The sequence below is a fragment of the Synchytrium microbalum genome (assembly GCF_006535985.1).
Source record: "Synchytrium microbalum strain JEL517 chromosome Unknown SmJEL517_scf0036, whole genome shotgun sequence".
Lineage (NCBI taxonomy): Eukaryota > Fungi > Chytridiomycota > Chytridiomycetes > Synchytriales > Synchytriaceae > Synchytrium > Synchytrium microbalum.
In genome coordinates this window covers 45,135-68,724 of record NW_022158385.1, presented here as the reverse complement: position 1 = coordinate 68,724, position 23,590 = coordinate 45,135, and the positions used below count along the sequence as shown (strand labels likewise).

The following is a 23,590-nucleotide window of genomic DNA, read 5'->3' as shown; positions in this document are numbered from 1 at the left end:
TGACCACAATTTGAAGGATGTCGATAGCTGTTTTCAAATCGTGTATATGATGGGGGGAGAATACGTTTTACTCTCTTCGGTGGCGATGGAGGTGTGTCTGGGTTGATGAAACGCGTCTCCATTTCGATGCGTTCGATGCGCAATCACAAGTGAGAGGCAACAGCATAATCAAGACGTCCTCAACTTTCATTTGTCCCTTCCGAAGATCAAGCACATCTTTGCATAGACGGCCCAATCACCTGTATGGTGGCAGCAATATCCCAACGAATTTAGCACCGTTTCCTGCCACCGCCCCAGTTGAACAAAAATCCTCGTTGAATACGGATCCGTAGTTAAGAATGACACCGAAATGGAACCGTTTTGGTGTTGCTCCGATGAACCGAATGCTTGTTTCGACTGACTCCTCTTTACTCGAGACCTCCAAAAGGAATGACTATGCACAGTAGGCTTTCTTGTTTTTAATACAGAACTCAAAACTGCAAAAACAAAGACCCATTGGTGGCCGTAATGCTTACTTGTTTCTGAAACACCAGCATCTGTCATTTTACAATACACAGTCGTAATAGATTTCTCTTTGAAGGAAGCATTATTCATCATCTCCTGTTTGCTGGATGGTCTTTCGATTGGTAATTGAACAACCACCAAGACAATCTTCTACTGATAATAGAGTCCCGTAGATCATTTCAGGACTTGAAACTTTCACTATAGGTAATCAAAACGTGTCAACGAAGCAGTAAAACGAGAGAGAGAGAAAAAAACGGAGGATCCATGGCTAGCACAACTTGAAGCTACAGTCCAACAATCGAGACAACGACTCTGACCCCACACCCTTCAGTTGCTCTATATCTATACCTTCAATCTATTTCTATAACCTCCTTATCTACAATCCCTCCCTTTGTCGAACCAACAGAGACTCTAGACCAAGACGACGTAATCACAACATCATCGGCGTCATCGTCATCAATCGCAATTAACGCTTTTTCCTCCGTCTTGCTATTCACATTCTTGTTGTCGTTGCTGATAGTTGCCTTGTTTCGTTTCTTTGCAATATCCTTCATTATGAAATCACTCAACCCTGGTTTACGTTTGGCTGCCGATGTGGATGATTTCTTGTTGATACTTGGTGCTGTTGATGTTATTACCGGTGTAGTTTGTGATCGATTCAAACGTGATGGTGACAATAGCTGTGGTTTTTTCACACTTGCAGGTGGTGCTGCTGGTGAAGCTAATTCGGTTTGTGCGGTGTCCTTGATTACAATACTGCTATTCAATGGCATTGGTTCTATATTCGGCTTCCTTACAGATGACATAAACAAGATCTGATTACGGCCTGTGTGCGATACTCGAGGACTTATAACAGGTGTACTAGCAGATTTTACAAGTCGTGTAGGTGATTTCAAGACGGTAGGCTGTACTATTTTCCGTGGTGGTGGAGTTATAGGCCGTTTACGTGTAGGACGACGAAACGCGTCTTCATCTTGATCTTCATCATCATCGCTATCCGATACAGCAGGTGATAGTGACCTTGAATTAGGATCAATGTCTACGCGGTTACCACCATTTCCATCTCTAGCATGATCAGCAGCAGCTACCACTTCACCCTCCTCCTCCTCATCAGTGCTCCAATTAATCTCACTTTCCTCACTAACGATCGACGATATTGACAATCTACGTGACTCGACATTGCCAACATTAGTTTCTTGTAGACTCGAATGTCGAAGTGCTATAGCTGGAGGTTGCAAATCCTTGCTTTCTAAATAAACAACATTCTCATCCCCATCATCTGAGGTTAGAACCTCACCACGACCTTCATCAACAATCGTCTCCAAACTACTACCAGGAATATCGTCTCGTTTAGAATCGTCTTTCGGATTTAGTAAATATGGTTTAAAATGTCGAAGGATTTCCGCTCTGTTTGGAATCTCTTCGACAACGGTTGGATGTATACGTTCTGGTCTAATCCATTCAATGAACGACTTCAATTCATCCAGAGACGAATGCATTGAAAACAAAACTCTCTAGTTTGTTCATTTGAAAGTAGTTTGTTAAAACCATGTTTTGAAAACGCGCTCGGATTTCCAACTTACTGCAATTGTGTCAGAAGCAACAGCATAATCAAGACCTTGCCAGCTCTTATCCTTTCCTGCCCAAGAACGCACCCATCTTTGCGTAGACGGTCTAATCATCAGAACTTGTGTGGTGGCAGCTATAGCTCGACAATCACGACAACGTTTCCTGATACCGCCACAGTTGTGAAACCTGGTCGAATGCGGATCCGTGGTTAAATACGACGCAATGTCCAACTATGTACAAAGAAAACGATGGTTGGTTTACGAGAAAATGCCGTTCAGTGCTCCCAAGTTCTCTTCAGCCCAAAAAAGGACGGTAAACCCTCTATACCACGAACGGTTTTGCACCTCAGCATCTGTCATACTCACAGTTTCAAGATTAGCTGAATTCTGATCACAATTTCTGAGAGATTCAAACTTTCTATACCGATAAGGCTTGACGTAGATCTTGGTATTGAAATGTTTAGCAACACCCAACAAGACCTCTTCAACTCCCAACATTGTGAATTCCAAAAAGATTCGAGCGTCTTTTGGAGTTGATTTTATAATGTCTATGATTGTCTTGACTGATTCCTTTTTACTTGGAAATTCTACAAGGAATGCGTGAGGACACTTACTTTTTTTGTTGGTTGAATACAGACTCAACATGCAAAAAACACAAAAATTTATGCAAATCATACTCACTTGTCTTGGAAACATCAGCAAATGTCGTATCCAAATACACGGTCGTAATCGGCTTCTCCTTGAGTGATTGAGTAATGATTTTAGATTTCTTCATGACATCTAGAAACCATGGTTCATATCGTGCATCTCCGGTGTACAGAATATTGCCAAATGGTCCTTCGATTAGGAATTGGACACTGCCAAGACAATGATTTGCTGGTAGAAGAGTTACATAGACTGTTTCATGACTTGCCAGTTTAACTATCATGAGATTTCAGTTATAACGAATTACGATTAGAGACAAAGAAAATGAGATGCCAGAGGCATATGAGAACAAGATTGCTTACTCGGGTGTCGTATCTCAATCTCTAACGGCTTCAAGTAGTCTTTCAAATGATGATATCCCAAACGAATCATCAGCTGCATTGTAACAGAAGAGCAATAGATGGTATGACGCCATGTGTCCTCGCTGAGTCCGTGTATATGGTCTGGAATGTGAAGAAGCGTCAGTCACTAGGTTTGGAGCATAGATTGTTCGAGGCCGATGCACAACAGATCATGCTGTGATGATCATAAATTAGACGAAAATGATGAACGAATTCATACCTTTATGAGCATGAGACAAGAAACACGTTGGTTTAATGTTTCGAAATTTTTTCAATCGTAATGGCCTGAAATTGTCGATGAAGATGTTGGGATACTAAACGTATGATGATAATTAGATTCAAGTGTATTGAAAAGCATGATTTGAAAGACTAAACGAACATGTCTGGGCAAGAATCAGTCGCGATCAAATTACTGCGATTCGATCATTGCATGTCCAGATGCGAGACTTACTTCAAGGATTTGGCCTCCAAACGAGGTCAACGTCTTTCCGCCGCCAATCATCTTTGTTCTCCTTTCGTTCCTTCACTCTCCTTGCTTGTTTCAATCCATAATTTGGGATTTTAGAGACTGCGAGCTTGAAGTCTGAGTTAGAGGCTAATGCAGTAGAATACGCCCAATACGCTTATCATTTTACAAATTTTAGCTGCTCGTTTACTATCATGGTCGTGTAAGTTCACGTATACATCTATCTTCAAACCAAAGGTCTGAATCCAAACATTGTGATGAAAGCCAACACTCCTCCTTATTTCTCTACCTAGATACAACCTGTACATATTCGATCGACACTGTAACTGTGTCTTCTTCTCCACCTGGAATCGCAAGCCCACATCAAACACAGCAGCATCAACATCACGTACCAATCTGCTCCAAACAACGCCTGAACCTGGTATATCCGAAGACTCATCCGATCACAGACCAAACAGTGCACTGGCGGGTGCTGTGGGAATAGGAGGTGCTAGTGCTAGCGGAGGTGATATCTCGTTTGAGGAAGAATCGAAATTGGTGTATGGTGTTATATTGTCGTTGAGGAATATGGTGTCAAAGCTTACTGGCAAGTCATCGTAAGTTTCTGTGAGAGTATATGATTGTTTATTATCAAACAGTATCCGGTCAACACGATCAAACAATTGCAGGTGCACGAAAAACACTCAATAACAACACAATCACAACTGTAGGGAAGGATTCATAGCGTACAAGACATCAGCATATAAACTACACTACTTTGAAACACCGACGGGACTAAAGTTTGTGATGAATACAGACTCCAATATGGAATCATGTCGAGAAGCATTACGGCAAATCTATGCTCAAATCTATGTAGAGTATGTAGCCAAGAACCCATTGGTGAAATTCGATACGCCCATCACGAATGAATTGTTTAGAATCAGTTTGAACAAGTTTGTAAAGGGTATGGCTGGATTTGACTGAGGATGTAGCAATATGAGTTATTTTGTGATTCAATTGGCGCGACGATTTTTGCTGCTTCACTACAGGAAGACATTCATAAGAGATGAAAAGAGTGACAAGACGCATTTCGTTGAAACATTGACCTGATGATTAGTTCCTTGTCGTTCTCCTGTTCGGTAAATGTCGGTAACTGGAGCAGTCCTTAACTTTCTTGCACACAGGCCCTTCCGTTTCGCCTTTAAACACACTCATACTACGAATCAACAGCAAGTCTTCTCTGCGTTCTATATAGTTTGACCTCTATTTGACCAGCTCCTTGTCCTCATATTCCACTTTTAAAAACCTCGCAAACTTAATATCTTCGAGAACAATCACAAATGGTCGCCGAAAACAAACCATTGCCCTTGTTGCCTCCTGCAGACAAGCCGGCCATCAAGCTGGATTCAAACTGTGCCCTGATCGTAGTTGATCTCCAGGTATGCTGCAGTGAGCTATTCCAGCTGGATTTAGCAGTTGGGATTTGAATACTTGCACACGGGAGCTACTCGGAAAGGAACTTGCTACAAACTATATTGATTTCTACTGCGTTTTATTATCTCTCTCGACAATCTTTTATCTTTCCCTATGGCCCGGAATCTCTGTACTCCATAAATACCATCTGCTATTATCGGAGTTGGCTGACACCACTTTTGCTTTCCGCAGAACGATTTCCTACCAAACGGCGGCTCACTCGGCGCTCCATATGGCAACCGTATCATTCAACCATTGTTCAAGGAAATACGCGCCTTCAAGAGTAACGGATTGCCGGTATTTGCTACAAGAGATTGGCATCCTGCAAACCATTCGTCCTTTGCTATATTTGGTGGGCCATGGCCTGTACATTGTGTACAAGAATCCTGGGGGTCTCAATATGCTGTATGTGAGAGTTCTGACTACCTGCCTTCTGACAACTTCCAACTGAACCTTTTTCTGTTATGTAGGATGGATTCCCTGTCGATGCCATAGACGGCGAAGTTCGAAAAGGTACCAATTGACACGTTAGAGCATTTATTCTACTCTTGCTGACACCCAAACAAATTAGGTGTTGCTGTGGAGGGTGATGCATACTCTGGATTCGACAAGACAGACCTAGACACAAAACTGAAGAGCAAAAGCATTCAAAAAGTCTTTGTCACTGGAATTGCTACTGAATGTACGTCTAGCTAGTGTGTTTTGCTTTGTGCTTGGGCCAACACTCTCTTCTTCAATAGACTGTGTCAAAGCAACAGCAACAGATGCAAAGACCAATGGATATGAAGTGTATGTATTGGATGATATGATTGCAGGCGTCAATGCAGATGATGCAGTGAGGGCCAAGATTACCCTGCAAGAGATTGGATGCCATGTCATCCAGAGTGATCAACTCGTCTTCCCGACCTCAAACACTTTGTAGTAGTCTAGTTCCTGTCTAGTTTGTAGCTTTTCTTTATTTTCGGTCGTGGACAATGCTTGTTTTTGCAAGAGAAAGGTACGCGTGCGGTTCGTGTTTCGTGGTTTTTCATGACTCGATATTTCTAGTGACAGTGTGACCACATTGGCTCTACAGCAAACACAGACCATCATATTGTTCAACCAGCTACTATATTAATAATAATGCTGGCACGCCGTGTATTGAGTGGCGCATCCAAACGAGGAGCATCAGTAATAGGAGCCTCTCCCTTCATAGCATCAACATCATTGACAAAAAACATCAACCAATGGCACCACCACCAACCAGCCCATTCACGGACACTAGCAACAGCCCCATCATCGCAAGCCCCAATAAAATCCTCAAACCTACGCATCCAACTTTCCCAACAACCACATCCAGTCCCTGCAAACGAAACCCTCGTATTTGGACGTACATTTGCAGACCACATGCTCACCATCGACTGGGACGTATCTTCCGGCTGGCATCAGCCCAAAATCCAGCCATACGGGCCACTATCGCTAGACCCATCATGTACCGTCTTCCACTACGGCGTCGAGTGCTTTGAAGGGATGAAGGCATACAAGGATTCTAAAGGCAAGATTCGCTTGTTTAGACCTGATAAAAATATGGATCGCTTGTGGTTGAGCTGTGATAGGCTGTGTCTGCCCACGTTTGATAAAAAGGAGGTCTTGGAGTGTATCAAGAAGCTCGTCATTGTCGATCAGAAATGGATTCCGGGCGAGAGAGGGTACTCGCTGTATATACGGCCTACTGCTATTGCCACACAGCCGTCTCTGGGTATGTAGCGTTGGTTGCATTCAAGTTTGTTGTCTGATTGAACGATTTGGACTGGTTATCAAAGAGTCAATCTGGCATTTCAGCCTTGCTGGCTTTTTTGTCTTTTACCTCTCTTTGAGTGACGTCCATTCGGGCTCTCCTTTCAACTAAAACGACTACCACACATCACGAACAGTCATAAACTAAAACAAAATACTATTTTTATTCACAATTAGGTGTCGGAGCATCAAGCAACGCCCTGCTATTTGTAATCAGTTCTCCTGTGGGCCCATACTATCGAACTGGTTTCGCTCCTGTATCATTGTATGCCACAACAGAATATGTACGAGCTTGGCCAGGTGGAACTGGTGCTTCTAAATTAGGTGCCAACTATGCTCCTGGTATCAGACCTCAGTTGGCTGTTGCTGCTATGGGTCATCAACAAAACTTGTGGTTGTTTGGTCCTGAACATAATATTACTGAAGGTGAGTGCTTGTGGGTTGATGAGGGTTAACGACAGTTTTGCGCTTCGGTCTTGGCTTTGCTTGTTTTGCATCCAAGTCTGTTGCTTAGGGAGAAAAACTAAATCACGAGTCAATTACAAACATCATTTGTTCCTTTCAAATAGTCGGAACCATGAACTTCTTCGCCTTCCTTAAAGGCAAGGATGGACAACCCGAACTAGTAACACCACCACTAGACGGCACCATCCTCCCAGGTGTAACCCGAGACAGTATTCTATCTCTCGCTCGCACATGGGGCGAATTCAAAGTCTCTGAACGTCCCATCACCATGCCTGAGCTAGCAGGTGCACTAAAAGAAGGTCGAGTATTAGAATGCTTTGGAGCCGGAACAGCCGCTATCGTATCACCTATAAAAAATATTTCGTATTTGGGAAAGGATTTGAAGATTCCTCTGGATCCTAAAGATAGTAGTGCTGGTATTGGGCCATTGGCAAAACGAGTTGCTGATACTATAATGGGAATCCAGTACGGGGAGATACCTCATGAGTGGTCTGTTGTTGTGGAGCCATGAGGTGGAGGAGTGTGTACTTAGTCGATAGTTGGGTCAACTCGCCATCTTATTGAAGGACTGGTTATATTTTTCTGTTGACGAGTTTTATTAAACAAAAATATATAACATCGTAATTCATTGTCTATACAGCGTCGTAGTATGCTTATCAAGTTCTGTATCAAGTTTGTAAGTCCTTGATTCGACGGAAAAATGATAGGGGGTCATGTTCGACGCGACCAAAAAAAAACAAGTCAATAATTGACAGATAAAACATCATCGCAGCAACCATGCCCGTCGCATTCACCGAACAGACCTCATACGAGACTCTCCAAACACGTAAAACCCAGCTACAATCCTACAGCACTTCAGCCTACACGACACGACCAACAACAGCGGGCTCTATTGGATCATCGGGCGAGCCGCACTATTTCACACCAAGTGAAGTATCAGTACACAACAGTGGCCACGATTTGTGGATTTCGTTTCTGGGACGTGTTTATGATTTGACGAGCTTGTATCAAGAGTATAAAGGTAATTTGCGTCCTTTGTTTCGGAAGCGCAAAAAAGTGGGGATAGATGCAGTGATGAATGTTAATAGCCAATTTGAAATCAACGGTTCCTTATACGTATTTGTATTTGTTATAGCTGATCCAAGAGTGCTGCCATTACTCCGTAACGCTGGTCGTGACATCTCTCATTGGTTTAATCCACGGACTGGCGAGGTACGCTCTTTCGTTGTTACTGTAGTTGGTTATCCAAGCAAGCACAAAAAACGGAGACAATCTGTCCACATATGCATCCATCAATAGTATCAACACTCTCCATCCCTCACTAGTTCAAAACCCAAATCCACCCCTTATCCAACGTCCCCGTTCCATTCACACCAGAGGGCCTCGTCCCGCACATCCCACCAACCTTCCCATCCTCAAACTGGAATATCGAAGAAGCTGAAATGCCATGGTGGATGAACGACGAGCAGTACTGTGTGGGGAGACTAAGTTCGAAAACCCGCAAGATACGTATTGTAAACACGCTGACTGGAGATGAGGATGTCCTTGAGGTATATGTTGTTGTACATCCATTAGTGCGGGTGAATGATCTTGTTTGTCTTTATACCAACACCCACATAATTCATTAGGTCTGCGGCGAAGAATCGCTCAACGCAATCCAAGACCGGTATGAAGCACTAAACGCACATGCGCGTGGATACAAATGGAAGAGACTTGGTGCTATCCTGGATATGTCATTGACGTTAGAGGGGAACGGCATTGCGGATGAGTCTGCTAGATTTCAGAAACTGGATATGGATGATGAGCATTGGTTGCCTGCCATTCACTTGTACTTTGCAGATGATTTGACTGTTGCGTAAGGAGAGGTTTGGAAGGGGTGATGTATTTTATATTGCAATAGATCAGGGCAAAGAAATTGAAAGAACTCAGTGGATCACCGTTTCGTGGTTTGTATACGCGTTTATTAGTGATAAAATACGATGTATAGGATTATTTCAAACAAGTTGGTTGACTCTTCACCGTTTACTTGCACCAAAAAACACACAGAGTTACTATACGTCAAGCACTTTGCAGTTATGAGCTACTACTCCATGATGTTTTGGTGGTGGGATCTATGCGTCCGGTATCCTATAATCATGCTTCCTTACGCATTCATCGGGTAACGTTTGGCCTCAAAAGCTTGAAAATTTAACAAAACATCGCAGACTTGAGCTTGACGGCCTTCACTTTAGATACGTCGCGATATGGTCATATTTGATACCCATTCTAGCCCAAAACTACCTGTTATCGGACCAGGATTTGAAGAAACGTTATGGCGCTAAATGGGCTCTTGTCACAGGTATCAACCAACGTCTGACATTTGGAGCGTCGGAATTGGCTTTTTGTTGGACACGACAGCAGAAACTTTAACTTTCTCGGGAAATGCTCCACAAATCCACTAAACAATTACCGTCACGACTTAGGTGGTTCTTCGGGAATCGGGGCATGTATCGTCAAGAAGCTGGCTTCACAGGGAATCAATGTCGTCGTCGTTGCTCTAGACAACAATCTCCTACCTGAATTGATTCATCAGGTCAAGCAGACGTACCCAAATGTCGAGTTCCGATCTGTCGGTGCTGATTTGAGTGCTGAGAACTCGGATACGTATATGGAGAAGATTAAAGATGCGACTAAAGATATCGAGGTGCAGCTGGTCTTTAATAATGCAGGTGCGTGTGTGTGGCTTTTGTGTGGGTGTATGCCGTTACGCGCTTGGGATGTTGCATCTATGTTTGGTATTCAATAACTCGCCTAGTAGCTTTTTGAACTTTTTTTTCTTCCCCCTCTTGTGATTTGTTTAGGCTACATCATGCCTGGATTATTCGCTCTACTTCCTCTCGACACGGTCATGAAAAACTATCACACGAATGCTACATCATCAGTTTATATAACCCATCACTTTACTCGTCTCATGATTGAACGCAAACAGAAGGGCTTGGTTGAATTTACTTCATCTTCTGCGAGTTTCATGCCGTCACCAACGCAGACGATGTAAGGCGCTGGAAGAGCTCCGAGGATTCTTTCAATAGTCCTCTTTTCTCGCTCACACTATTTTATCATAATAGGTACGCACCTACAAAATCGTTCATCACAAACCTGGGAGCCAACCTTGCTGCTGAATTGAGGGAGGATGGTATTGATGGTAGGGGTTGTTGTTTGGGTTTGACTTTCAAGGATTGATACTTCAAATTGTTTAATATTTTTTTTTGCGCTCTTGAACGATTTTCTGACATATCTTTTTAACATGCCTAGTGGTCGTAATGCACCCATCACCAGTCAATACAAACTTTTTCGAGAACGCTAAAGGAGTAGCCGCCGTCTTGTTTTTCAAAAGGCATTCTTACGGTCCTGAAGTTATTTGCGATGCCATATTCGCATCTGCTGGACGTGTTATTATATATGATCAGGTAAATGAAGATGAATGGTGGAATGGCGTAGAAACATGGAATGGCATAGGAGGCAAAAAGCAGGGGCAGAATAAGGAATTGCTGTGACTAGGAGACCAAAAAAACCCCCACAAATATCCGGGAACAATTGTCGAGATTCTCAACATTTATCCCTCCCTCACACGTTACTTGCTTTCTGCTTTGCTGTAGGGCTACTTTTCAATATCCTTGAAGCTCTTGCTCAAGGCTCTCGACTGGAACTTGCTAGTTACGGTGTTTTCGTATGGGTTGGCTACGAATGGTGATTATAAGAATCTGAGAGCCAAAGGAATGGCTGGTCTGAAAAAGTAGTGGTGAGAGGGCGAGGAAAAATGTCGTTGACGATGGCAACATGGGTAGTTTTTTGGGATTGTGCACTTTTTTTTCATCATATTCAAACCCAAATACACAAAAATCTCTCATCGCTCCTCGTTTCGTGTTTGTCTGGTTTTTTTGATACGCCCCCGGCACTAATGTTCAATGTTTGAATGTGAATTAGCAAGAATCAGAATATTCCTAATTTGAAGATGAAGCGATTACAAGAGATCATCCCTGAAAGAGTAAACTGACAATGAATCCTGCCTCGTAAGAAGTATACTTCGGTCCTCGACACTAATGTGCCACAAAAGGCGAGCTCTTTTCTATTGGTTGGTTGCAACAAGCTAGAGGTGTGCTCTCGCGTTGGCAACAAGACAACTAGTAGTAGGACGTAAAAGGAGATTACCGATTATGCGATTGAGATTTCTCCAGGTCGCTTTATCTCTCGTCAAGAACACGTCTTTGGAGGAGATAACACTCCAAAATAGCGGAAACTCTTTCAATTACACTTCGATGCCACACTGCAGCCAAAGTAAACTTTGCTGGCTCTATTGTATTTAGATCTAGATCTACTAGTACCGTGAAGCTGGGCGCCAGTACAGTCACGGTGAGCTTTTTGAAATATCTGCCAAAACACGTGTCCACAGTTTACGGCGCTTCCGTATTAGAAGCAGCTACAATAGAAAATTTGCGGCAGTACATGCTTTTTGGGTTAATACATTTGTATTTAGAACTTTATAGATGCAGGCGGTTGATCATTCCTTTTGATTCCGCATCGCTACAGGCCCATTGTGTTCGACACGAACTAGCCTGTGTCAAATCGTGCATGTTTAGACCTTCTTCTTTTGCATAAAGGCCACGAACATGTCGATCTCGAAAAAGTCTCCTCCATTGTCTCTCATACTAGGACGACCAGCGTTTTCAGCTTGGTCACCATGTTGATGACCGTGATGATGTCCATTGCCATGGCCGTGATGATGCTCTTTAGCTTGGTGCTCGTCGTGGCCGTGTCCATGACCATGGTTTTCACCACTCGCCAGACTTTTGGGGATCTTGGCAATGCAAGCCCTATAAAGAAAGATGAGGGCCATCAGAACACTTTATTTCCAACAGCTTGTTTTCTCCCGGAGACGAGCTACAGACGGCAACCTACTTTGGTTGAAACATAAACACTTCTAAACCAGCAGCTTCGGCAAGAGTACGGATGTCTTGCTCCGTAAATCCCTCGGGATGAGGGAGACTGTGAGTTTTCGGTGCATCGGGTCCTTTAAAGGACTCGTTTTGAAAGTCTGCGACGACAAAGACACCATCAGGACTCAATACTGATGCTAGTCGACTGAAGACGTTTGGTAAATCCTAGTTTTAGGAGAGGAGGTTTTGAGTGTGAAACCTGATATACGGTAAAACATATTTCGCTTCTGCCCATTACATCAATGTGATGTACGACCATAGTAGTCTGGATGAGATCAAAGATCGGTCCATAAGACGACAATTGTTTGTACCCTTCCGATGTTGTAACGTCCACTCCTAGCAGTACGAAAACCAGGATGAGAACGTTTCAATCGAGTCTTTTATCTATAACAAATATTGAAAAGAGTGGAATCTAACCGGATGCACGAAATTTGGCAGAGTCAAGTCCTTTGGCCGACATGATCTCATTGAAGAGTCGTACGGCGTTAGCATCGGCGTCGACTCCCAAAGAGCTATTGATATCAGAAAGCAGAGCTAGTGTCCCGTTACCTGGTTGGTTAAGTCCACAGTTAGGAACTGGTTGCATTCGACTCAATAGTATCAACAACTTACCACTTCCGCAACCGAAATCTAAGAGTAAATGTTTGTGAGAGCAGTATAGATACGGATAAATTGAACCCCGTCTTGCCTAGCAGCGTTGTAGACTCCTTCTTGAGCTTTGTGGTTTCTCGAATGTAGGCACTGACCTCCTTTGCCACTGTAGTTGAAAGATCATCCCAGAGTGCCAGCTTGGCTTTATATTCTTCAAACGATTCCGAGGTGTGCATTGCTATTCGACTTGTTCTACTTTGAAATGATGGTTTTGCCAATTGTTAAATGACCCAATGTGCAAGTGAATTGCGATTTCGTCCTGACAGAGTCCTTTACGATCCGTGCTGGATGGTTTACCTATATTTGAAGCAAGGAGTCAACGAAATGAACGTATAACAAGGAACGATATGAATCAGCTGCAACGGGCTGTAACGAGGAGCATTTGGAGCACATTACCTGAATTATCACCTCGTAGGGCCGGCAGCTGAGTGAAATAGTAGAGCAGCGTGTTATTACGAGCTGGAAATGTCGCCTCTATGTGTCTTTGATCCCTTCTGACTGAAACCTGTGCTGGAGAAAGTTGCGCGAATAGCTGTAAGACTCCGAGGCCCGGCGAAAACAGACGTGTCAGGCACATAGACAACACAGCTGTGTTGCAGTAACATGGGCCTCCAGCCTCCAGCTTCTCGTGTCGCCTAGTCGCCTACTCTGCACGCTGCCTAAGTCTGCGGAGGAACGCGTCTTGTACGTGAACTAATCTCACTTTTGTGACTACAAACAGCACTGTCAGCAAGAGCTCCTGCAGCGATGACAGAAGGGATCAAGAGATCTGACATCAAATTACATGCAAGAACGTGGTCTCGCTGTGAACTGTTGGCGTCCCATGTCCTTTTTCAAAACCGCTCTTAGTTTCCTGAAAACGGTAAAATCAGCGATGAGCAAGTAAAGCAAGTGAGGAGAATAGATCACGCTCCGGGACGAATGCGAATAGATTATTCGTCTAACAAAAGAGGTAAGACACGGCCTGCAGCCGCATCACTGAACCTGCTAACTCCAAGATGAAGGTAATGCGGGTTAGAGCTCTTCTTTCGACCATCGCGGCACTGCTTCGGTCTCGAACTGTTCAAAATGTATTAAAAGGTATGACATTTCGTATCCATTAGCTGTTCGTGAATGATCCAGCTGACATCTATGGTTTTTTCAGGAACAATCAGTTTGCTACTGTGAGTGATTTTGTTTGTTTTCACAGCCTTGATCTGTTGGGCTTTTGATCAAGCTCGATCATCTTCTGAAGTGGAGATGATTTTAGTTTTGATCGGAATCATCCTTTTTTGATGCCTTGAATTTGTTGGGCTATGAGTCAAAGCTGACCTATCATTGACACATGTATGACATTTCTTTAGTGGATGTATCTTGATCTTTATAAGTGGAAGCAAGGATATCTTGAGGCCAACAGTGTGTTCCAATACTCTGATTGCCATCGTAATCAACACTTCGGGTTAGTATGACACTTTTTCGTTTACTCTTGGCATTCTGACTTTGAACTGACGTTGTCCATCAATTTTTAAAGCAACAACGGTCGGTGCATACCGAAATGGTGCTCTTCGAGCAACCCTGGGCATATTAGTTGGAGCTGTCTCCTGGACTTTGATTGGGTTAATGAATGGATCAACTTATGGTTATGGAGCCTTCGTATTCGTCACGATTTATTGTCTGAATTATATTCGGGCGGCGGATGCAAAGTATTATCCAGCAACGCTCATTGCGTCCATCATGTCCTTCCAAGGAGTCTATTATAGTTTTACAACAACAGCAGGCCAGTTTAATGCTGACAATCAGACACAGTTACTACATACGATGTGTGCTTTCGCATCTGGTGTTGCTATCAATTGGATTGTCAATCTCTTCATCCTGCCTGAATTCGCAGAGGTCAGTCTGAAGGAACTCATCGGAGCGAATCTTACTGGTGCTGCCATACTAGTGGATCTGACTACAAGAACGTAAGATTCTCAACGATTTTCAACTTTACAAAGGCTATAAAATTCTCCCATTTCTTGAATAGGTATCTGCTGACGACTACACTTGATGAGAACTCGACTCGCGAACGTGAAGTGAAACGAATACGAGAAACCCTAGACACGATTTCTGACAAGATCGTAAGTTGACCTTATATATGCCAATACATTGAGAGTCCAATCTAAAGGACACCATCAACCATCATCAGGCTGAAGCATCTGCAGAATCCTCCTATTCGCAACTCGGTATTGAAGAGTACTCTCAGATCAAAGATCATCTGAGAACGATAGGCCAGCATCTATCGGCAATTGATGCATCTTTGAAACTCCACTCCTTGATCACCTCACCAGGGTACGAGCAAACATTTGCTCTGCCACTCAAAGACGCTCTGAATACCCTCTCTGGAAGCATCCAAAAATCATTGATTGGTACACGCGACAGACTCATGGGTTTTGGACCAACTACGTCTCTTCAGCGACGAATATCCAAACGATCTGCGCAGTCTGTCTCGCTCCTTGAGCATGGAGACCATCATCAGATTCCGCTAGACGACCTTGATGCTGGTTATCGACGATTTGAAGACATACAATACCGAATCATGTATGGTCTGTTTGAGCCCACGAACAGCAATACCGATAATTTCCTGCCATCAGAAAGTGTATTGCTAGAAGTCAATTTTTTTATTTTTTCTCTTGAGGCGGTAGTTACTGAAACAACTAGGTTGAGTAAACTGATTTTTTTTCAAGAAAGGAAGAAGAAGTTTCGTTTTGTACGGTTGCAGTCCCAGTGTTTAGATGTGTATGTGCTCTCATCAGAAAATCTCACACTGCCTTTCCGTCCCCTTAGAGAACTTGCAGTTTCTTCTCTCCTTTTGCGAGACTCCGCCACTCTGATAACGACAGTGTCATCACATCATTTGGCGATGAGCCACAACAGCCAGCAGCATCCCGGAGCAAACGACATAAATCAGCTCTATCAAAGTACTTTCAAACAAAAACAGTAGAATTTCTCAAGCAGCTGAAGAGCTCAGAGTCTGTCTTTGGACTCAAAGTGGCGGTAGCAATATCGCTTTTATGCATAGTATTGTTCTCTCAAAGCCCTTTCTTTGAAACATGGAATTTGCCAATGTCAGGCACTGTTGGTGTGCTGGTAGCAATTTCTCCCAATGTTGGTCAGACGTATGCAACAGTCGTGGTCAATCTCACAGGTGGATTATACAACAATCGGATAGCTTTTCGTGCGGAACCTGAAACTGACTTTGGCCAATGCGATTCGGATTAGGAAACATTTTCGGTCTGCTTTGGGCACTTTTCAGTCTCACTATATGGACGGATAGTGACAATGTTTACAATCCATGTATGGTTTTCTCCGGCAGTTAGTTTTATTGCGCCAGCTCATGCAACCTTTTTTGTTTTCCTCAAGATGGGTTGGGATTCTTCACTGTACTCCTAGCCATACCATTCTCATATGTCGCCCAGAATTATAAGACTATCAAACCAGTCGGTGTGCTCGCTTTGTTTTCCTTCAGCAACGTAAGTTAATCCAAACATATGTTGTTGCGAATATATTCTAACGTTTTAGTGCATCTTGCCCCTCAACAGGCCATGACATTATCATATCTTTATCGATTCAATGGACCGGATGGACTGCCATATGCAGCACCTGCTGTACGATTCTACCACCAATTGGCCATTACATCCATGTCAATCGGGTTTGCTGGACTTTTATCGGTGGTTATTCTTCCCAATCTCGCTCGACGTGTGTTGAGGGAGGAGATATCAGCAATCATTGCTAGGATTGATCAAGTAAGTTCACCTGGGCTTTGCGAAGCTCGCAAAAACGACAGTTGTGTCCTCGCTTACGGTTCCTTTCATTATCAAACACCTCCTCTTTTAGTTTTATACAGAGCTGGTTTCTCTGACATATTTGGTTCTTCCTGGTCGAGTCGCCAAAGAGGTAGCCAATGAAACAGGTTTGAGAGAACAAATGTTGTCGAATGTTACAAGGATACAGGCATCGCTACCAGACATGTTTTCAAGACTAGCTACCTTACAAGAATACGCTAAGGTATCTAGTGAAAAACAAAGTGTGTTTGGCAGTTGGACTCACACGAGTCGTCTGCTGTCTTAGGTTGAACCGAGACTTGAAGGGCTGTTTGAATCCGAACAATATGCCGCCCTAATATCAACCCTATCGTCTATTGTGGATCGCTTGATATCAGCACGATGTGCATGTGGGGACAAGCCGTTTGTCGCCATGTCGTATACCTCTGCCGAGGTTCAAAAAGCTCGTTTTGATTTTCAATCAACAACCAGGTGTGTTTTGGTCTTTAAACTCAATGATACTACATGCAGCTGAATGCAACACTTTACTCTAGGCTCTTGCTCTATTTATTTGCATCTACATTGTCTTATAAGCAACCACTGCCACCGAGCTTGCCATCTTGCGAAAAATCTCGACATGCACTATTTGGGACCTTTATCAGAACAGCGCTCAGCAAAAGTGGACCTCAGAATCGTGAGATTCAAACCAGTCGCGACTTTATCAGGTATCTTGACAAATCCGAGTGTTGCAAATTGGCGGGTTGGACAAACAATAATGCAATATGCCGCTTATTCTCAACTAAACAAAACACCACGTCCCTAGATTCTACAGCTGGGCCATTTGCATGAAGAATGGTATGAAAAAGAGATAATGGCTACCACCAAGTTTGTCGTCGCAAGCCCCGTTGCATGACACTAGGCTGATTGTATCCAAGTGTCAATCAACCTTGATGCTACCGTTTCGTTCTTGTAGCAACCTGAATGCTTTACATCTGTGCTAACCTCTGAACTTTTTAGTGGCCAAGGAGATCGACTGTTTGGGGGTGATTCTGTCCGCATTGTTTGGAACAATGCCCGACGATTATTGTCATTTGCTGCTTAATGACAGTGCTGATTCTGACCTGGATGAAGATGCAGTTGAAACTGCTAAGGCGTATACAGCCATTGTTGATAACTCATATAGACCATGAAAAACACGTGCCGGCACAAACAGCAACAAAACCTATTTTTCCAAAATATATTTATAGTAGCACTCCCACATCACAGTCTTTATCTATCCGTCGCAGAAGAAATCATGTCTCAGAGTCTGCTCATGTGCGTTGGAGTGGAGGACTTGGTCAAAGGCCAAAGCTGGCAAGGGGGCCTTGTTTACACGACCCAGGTTGCTGACGTTGGGACCTTAACGGTCCATGCTCCCATTTTCGATGACGAATGCTTGAGCGCTCGTCCGGTCTTTTGCTTGTCCCCGTGAATGTTTGTCGTAGAGTCAAAGGGAACCAGATGACCAGCGATATTTTTCCATGATGCCGAGCAAGCTGCACTGAGGTGCATGACATCGCATTCATGCTCAATTTTTTTAAAGTTTCTCTGTCTCATTTCCATTATTTTAGATCTTACATCATCAACCTAGAGCGACGTCGTGAGTTTGGCTGAGTCGTCCGAACCGTGGTACAGATTAGAACATCGCTTACTTTCTCCACTTTATCCTCACACGAGTTGACTCAAGCGATCTATAACAGCGACGTAGACAGCTTGTAGCAGTAGCGCTGCAGGAGTCGAATGCCGGGACGAGGCCGACCTGCTTTCTAAGTGTAATTCTTCAATACGCACCCCTTCAAGTGCAACAACACACCGTGCTCCCTTTTAACATTTGCTACAGAAAAATGGTTTCAGGCGGAATCGAGATACTAGCTAATTGCAGTATACTTCTTGTATGGTTATCTAGTACTAGTCAACTAGATCAGAGTGCTATAAGTATATACGCCTTCCCTCCGGGAAAGCCAATCTCGGTCCCTGCTACAGTCGTTACCAATAATTATGCACAGATTCTCTACTCTGGTACATGGTTTTTTGGCATTGCTGTTTCAAAGAGAGCAGAAAGTTCTAACTGTTTTTTTCTATTGTATTTTCAGCCGTATATCAGGCTGATCCATCCATTCAGGAGTATGTGTTAGGTTACAATGTGGGAGGTCAACATCAACTGTTTCCAGACACTGGAGTTTTGACTTTGACCTCACCGTGCTCATCGGATAACTCATCCAGTATGTATTCATCACTATGCAAGTGTTCCTTCAGCCCAATATCCATTTTGTGTGTGTGTGTGTCTTTGCTTTCAAGAGTTGACATGTGTTTCGCCCCCCGGTTTTAGCCTCGCAACCAATTGGTACAGAGACCATTTTGGCTGCTGCAAGTGATATATTAATCACGATTGCATACTTTTCAATCCCCATCGAGCTCTTGTATTTTTTGATTCGGGCAAACGAGTTGTGAGTTTGACGTGTTTATCAGCATACAAGGTTTTTTCATTGTCAAACTGTATGATGGTCTAAACATTCATCCTGGACTCTAGCCCGTACCCTCAAATAACCTCATTATTTATACTATTCATATTCTGTTGCGGAATGACACATCTCAGTGCAGCTTGGATGCCATGGCACCCTTCTATACATTGGGTTTCAAGTAAATGATTTTGTCAGATATTTGCGTTCATTGCACATTTTTCCATACAGAACATCTAATATGAAGATCCTACCATTTTGTGGTATATAGCGGCGTTAAAGATTCTGACGGCTGTAGTTAGTTGTTTTACAGCCGTCGCCTTGTTTTTTGCAATACCTCATGCTGTTGCATATCCAAAGTATGTTATTGTAGTGGTTTTCTACAGTCGATTCGTGTTTCTAACAAATCTAATTATCAAAATTGACAGATATGTCAAGTCAGTCGAGACTCAAATAGTCCAAAGGCTTCGTGCTGAACGAATACTCCTTGGTGAATTCAACCATGTAAGGTAGCGAGCTGTTCATAGTACCAGAAGAAGACAAGCTCACTTTGCCACCTCATTCACACAGATGAAACTCTTTCGAGACATTGTGCACAATATCAGATATCACTTTTTAGTGCATACGCCACAGAAAAAGCAAGAAATCTTAAACACGGCCGTAAAAGAAATCGCCACAAAAGTAGAAGGTGCTAAAAGATGCATGATCTTCCAACCAAACCATGATAATGTACTCGAGTGCATTGCCGAGCACCTCGCAGAATCCTCCAATGACGTGGATTCGGAGGAGACTGATCTACAAACAATGGATGAAGATACCAGACTTATAATCCCACCGACTACAGTAGCGCCAGTTCTACTCGGCACTCTCGCACCACCCGAAATCAAAGATGTACAGCCGTCGTTTGATCGATTACTAAAACCTGTCACTATATGTGGTCGTAGCAAGACTCCCTTATCGACCTATTTTGGACTGTCGACGAGAGAAAAGGCTTTAATCGTGCCGACGAATCTGGGAGACGAGCAGAATGGATTGCTGGTGCTTGTCTGTAAAGATACTATTGATGAGCTAGAAACTGAGGAAGAATTTGGGACTGCTACATTGTTGCTGGATTTGGCTGAACAGGTGTCGATTGCCAGAGCGCAAGCAAATCTGATTTTGAAGGATCGATTCTTGATTGCTCAGTTAGAAGAGCAGAATCAGGCATTGACTGAGGCCAGGAAGGAAGTTAAATTCGCTCAAGCTGCCAAAGATTTTACCGCAGTGATGTCTCATGAGATGAGGTAAACGATTGTTTTGTGTCGTTTTTTTTGGTTGCACCAAACGAAGGTATTGATTCTGATTCCTTCTTTAAAAACAGAACACCATTATTCGCCATATCATCCCTTCTTGCCATGATCTCAGAAATGGAAGCTCTACATACACCCGCCGCGAAAGAAGTCCTCGACATGATGGACCTGGCACGAGGCAGTGCTCAAATGTTGGTTACAATAGTCAACAATATTCTCGACTTTGCTAAATACGAGGATGAACAATTCCATCTGGATCGTTCGCCGTTTGTGTTACGAGAAGCTCTTGAAATGGCTGCTGATGTTGTGGCAGTTCAAGATGGTGATGCCAAGTTCCCACAGATTATATTGATTGGTCCTAGTCATGATATACCATCAGTTGTTGTTGGAGATGTGGTAATTATGAGGTAATAGGGTGCTGAAATTTTCTGCTGATTCGCTGATTGTGTCTGCTCGGTCATTTAGACTCGATTCCGTCAAATCATCGTCAACTTGTTGGCTAATGGATGTAAATTTACTGAACCGTCTGGCACGGGTACGTTACTTTCGATGGTTTTTTTTGTCACCGACCACGAAAATGATGTGATGATGACAAAGAGGAAGATTCTGCTGATCTGATTCCACTTCTCGCATTCTAGTAACGGTACAAGTTAGATCGGCGATTCCCCCTAAAGGTCCTGGTAAAGTTAGCATTCATGTTACTGTAACCGATACCGGTATTGGTATACGTGCAGAGGATGTGTCCAGGCTCTTCCAAAAATTCTCACAAGCTGATGCAGTGAGTAATCGTGTCGCGTCGTTTGATTGCATTGTGTTTGAATGTGTGTGCGCGTTCGACTCTTGCATATTCGAGCTTGGAAATCAGGCGACTCAACATAGCAACCTCCCCGTAGAGTCATACCCGAAGATATGGTGGAACCGGACTTGGTCTGGCTATCGCAAAGACTCTTTGCCAGTATGTGCATTGGTGTTTGTCTTCTCGCATTTCTACCTTGTCAATCAACAATCAACTCTCTTGAATCAGGCATATGGGTGGCTCTATAGATGTTTGCCCAAATCCAGCCGAGCGTGGAACTCAATTCAATTTGGTGGTGCATCTAGACGAGTATCGAGAAGAGGAATGGGAGACGCCAGTCTCATTTGCGCTTGCCTCCCTACCTGATTTAAAGTATAATAGTACAAGAATTGGCATTGTGGACTCGAATCCAAACTCTCTACATGGTCTGAAGCAACTTGGTGAGTTCTATGCCTCTCGTGTCTCTTGCATTTTGGTCTGAGAAATCTAATCGCAATTATATCTTCTAGCACTACATTGCTCTTCGAGCATAGAGGCAAAACCATTTAATAATCTGCAAGAGCTCTTGGATGCTCGTATATATTTGCATGGCATAGTCATCAACATGCCAACGGTTCCGAGCACAAAGGATATAGAATTGCTGGAAAGCCTGACAGCAGTATATGGATCTCGCTTCCTGGTCTTGTACGGATTTGTGGCACACAAGTCACGACGCCCAAGTGTATTAACGCTTCCAGTCAGCAAGAGTGCACTAACAGCACAACGACCATTGAAGTTGGGTGAATTCGCACGATTTGTGGAAGTCATATGTAGCAAACCACCGATAACATTTGCTGTGCCGCTTCCTGGTGATGAGCTTCCTATGAGGTCAGAATCCGAGTGTCCCCCTTCGGTTGGTTCTCTGTCATCATCAATTGCATTCCCACAACAAAGATCGGCATCCGTTGACTTTAGCACGCTGCCAACGCCAAAAGCCACAAACGGGGAACGAAACCATTCAGCAATCACTATGCCTGTCCGGACAGTCTCGTCATCATCCATACACGGTGTACCACCGCTTCGAATCCTCATAGTAGAAGACAACAATGTAAATCAACTTGTAATCACCAAAATGCTGTCTCGACTGGGTCAACGGGTGTCGGATATAAGTATAGCAAACGATGGTATAGAAGGATTCGCCATGGTTGATGCAGACCCCAACAAGTATGAAGTGGTCTTGATGGATATTATGATGCCCAACATGGACGGGTATGAATGCACGAGAGCTATACGAGCCAAATATGGATTGGAACGACCGTGGATTGTGGGGTTGACTGCTAATGCATTTTGGGATGATCGTGTTAAATGTCATGAAGTTGGGATGCAGGATTTTGTGTCCAAGCCGGCTAGTGTGACTGATTTGAAGACGGCGTTGCTGAGGTACTGTGAACAGAGGCAACCGATAATAAGGCATTGACGGATAATTGAATGGACACAACTGGCTCGGAGGGTATAAGTTAAAGCACGAAACAAAAGAAAGTAAAACGCACTATCTGAAACGTATATTTGCTTGTGCTATTTGCATTTTCAACTGGTGGATCCAGTTTTTGTAACATAAGTTTACCTTTACATAATGGTATCGCCTTTTGCACATACATATATCATGAAATGCACAGTATTACGGGTCGAATGTGGTTTTTCTGGTAAAGGTATGCTCGATTCACAGTGATATTGGGATTAGCACCTCGAAACTGATCTGGAAATGCGGTTAAACGCGAAAATTAGGCGCTCTGATTTCAGGTATTGACAATCCTGAACAGTGGCGAAACACGATACCAATACAAGTTAGACGGGTCTTTTTTCAATATTTCAATCTTGAATTCAATATAGGGTGTTGGCCTTTCTGTCGCAAATCACGTTGAATCCGCAGTTCGTCCAATCCAAAAATCCAAACATCACCAAACATGTCCAAAAGACCGTTAGCAGAAGATGACTCATCAGCCTCGTCATCAAGCACTGGAAAGATAGCCAAGACTAGTGCAGTTCCTGGTCTTGGCAGAGGCTGGCTTACAAAAGTCAAGAAGATGGTTGACATTCAAACAGACAAGGTGTGAACAAAGGATGATTTTGATGGATTTATTTGAACTTATTATTAAAATATTTATCTAGTTGCTTACTTTTTCTTCACTTTGATCGTGTAGATTGACGAATCTGCCACCACAACATTTTTGTTGACGAGGCTGGATCAACTTGCTACTTTATTCGCTACTCGTGCAGAGGAATCGTGAGTGTTTTATATACCTCTTTGAATGCCATTCAAGATCACAGAATGAATTTCGCTGACCTTC

The 23,590-nt window shown here is 43.3% G+C and overlaps 6 protein-coding genes across 6 annotated transcripts; 5 read left to right on the top strand and 1 right to left on the bottom strand.

Moving 5' to 3' along the window:
- Positions 1 to 854: 854 nt before the first annotated feature.
- On the bottom strand, positions 855 to 3,620 carry SmJEL517_g04799 (uncharacterized protein; the record flags this gene model as incomplete). Its single annotated transcript, XM_031170727.1, has 7 exons — positions 855 to 2,018; positions 2,088 to 2,303; positions 2,439 to 2,659; positions 2,754 to 2,993; positions 3,080 to 3,220; positions 3,339 to 3,432; positions 3,570 to 3,620. The coding sequence occupies 7 exons, from the start codon at positions 3,618 to 3,620 to the stop codon at positions 855 to 857; spliced, it is 2,127 nt and encodes a 708-aa protein (XP_031023268.1).
- Positions 3,621 to 3,778: 158 nt separating this feature from the next.
- On the top strand, positions 3,779 to 4,547 carry SmJEL517_g04798 (uncharacterized protein; the record flags this gene model as incomplete). The annotated part of the gene is made up of 3 exons (XM_031170726.1): positions 3,779 to 3,786; positions 3,878 to 4,180; positions 4,295 to 4,547. The coding sequence occupies 3 exons, from the start codon at positions 3,779 to 3,781 to the stop codon at positions 4,545 to 4,547; spliced, it is 564 nt and encodes a 187-aa protein (XP_031023269.1).
- Positions 4,548 to 4,903: 356 nt separating this feature from the next.
- Positions 4,904 to 7,788, top strand: SmJEL517_g04797 (branched-chain-amino-acid transaminase; the record flags this gene model as incomplete). The annotated part of the gene is made up of 8 exons (XM_031170725.1): positions 4,904 to 5,002; positions 5,229 to 5,441; positions 5,507 to 5,549; positions 5,608 to 5,718; positions 5,777 to 5,920; positions 6,112 to 6,774; positions 6,990 to 7,238; positions 7,382 to 7,788. 8 exons carry the CDS (start codon positions 4,904 to 4,906, stop codon positions 7,786 to 7,788), a joined length of 1,929 nt encoding a protein of 642 aa, XP_031023264.1.
- Positions 7,789 to 8,054: 266 nt separating this feature from the next.
- Positions 8,055 to 11,053, top strand: SmJEL517_g04796 (uncharacterized protein; the record flags this gene model as incomplete). Its single annotated transcript, XM_031170724.1, has 10 exons — positions 8,055 to 8,298; positions 8,413 to 8,489; positions 8,603 to 8,827; positions 8,906 to 9,132; positions 9,509 to 9,615; positions 9,740 to 9,985; positions 10,118 to 10,307; positions 10,382 to 10,458; positions 10,569 to 10,723; positions 10,913 to 11,053. 10 exons carry the CDS (start codon positions 8,055 to 8,057, stop codon positions 11,051 to 11,053), a joined length of 1,689 nt encoding a protein of 562 aa, XP_031023265.1.
- Positions 11,054 to 13,899: 2,846 nt separating this feature from the next.
- SmJEL517_g04795 (uncharacterized protein) lies at positions 13,900 to 17,870 on the top strand (the record flags this gene model as incomplete). The annotated part of the gene is made up of 16 exons (XM_031170723.1): positions 13,900 to 13,981; positions 14,046 to 14,064; positions 14,245 to 14,339; positions 14,412 to 14,841; positions 14,904 to 14,997; positions 15,066 to 15,527; positions 15,608 to 15,655; positions 15,704 to 16,064; positions 16,139 to 16,213; positions 16,280 to 16,389; positions 16,459 to 16,662; positions 16,754 to 16,924; positions 16,988 to 17,172; positions 17,235 to 17,405; positions 17,504 to 17,535; positions 17,698 to 17,870. 16 exons carry the CDS (start codon positions 13,900 to 13,902, stop codon positions 17,868 to 17,870), a joined length of 2,712 nt encoding a protein of 903 aa, XP_031023266.1.
- A 693-nt stretch (positions 17,871 to 18,563) lies between these two features.
- On the top strand, positions 18,564 to 22,719 carry SmJEL517_g04794 (uncharacterized protein; the record flags this gene model as incomplete). Its single annotated transcript, XM_031170722.1, has 13 exons — positions 18,564 to 18,738; positions 18,813 to 18,941; positions 19,049 to 19,166; positions 19,250 to 19,359; positions 19,450 to 19,537; positions 19,607 to 19,682; positions 19,749 to 20,461; positions 20,539 to 20,863; positions 20,933 to 21,002; positions 21,106 to 21,245; positions 21,361 to 21,422; positions 21,492 to 21,703; positions 21,773 to 22,719. 13 exons carry the CDS (start codon positions 18,564 to 18,566, stop codon positions 22,717 to 22,719), a joined length of 3,165 nt encoding a protein of 1,054 aa, XP_031023267.1.
- Between the last annotated feature and the right edge of the window lie 871 nt (positions 22,720 to 23,590).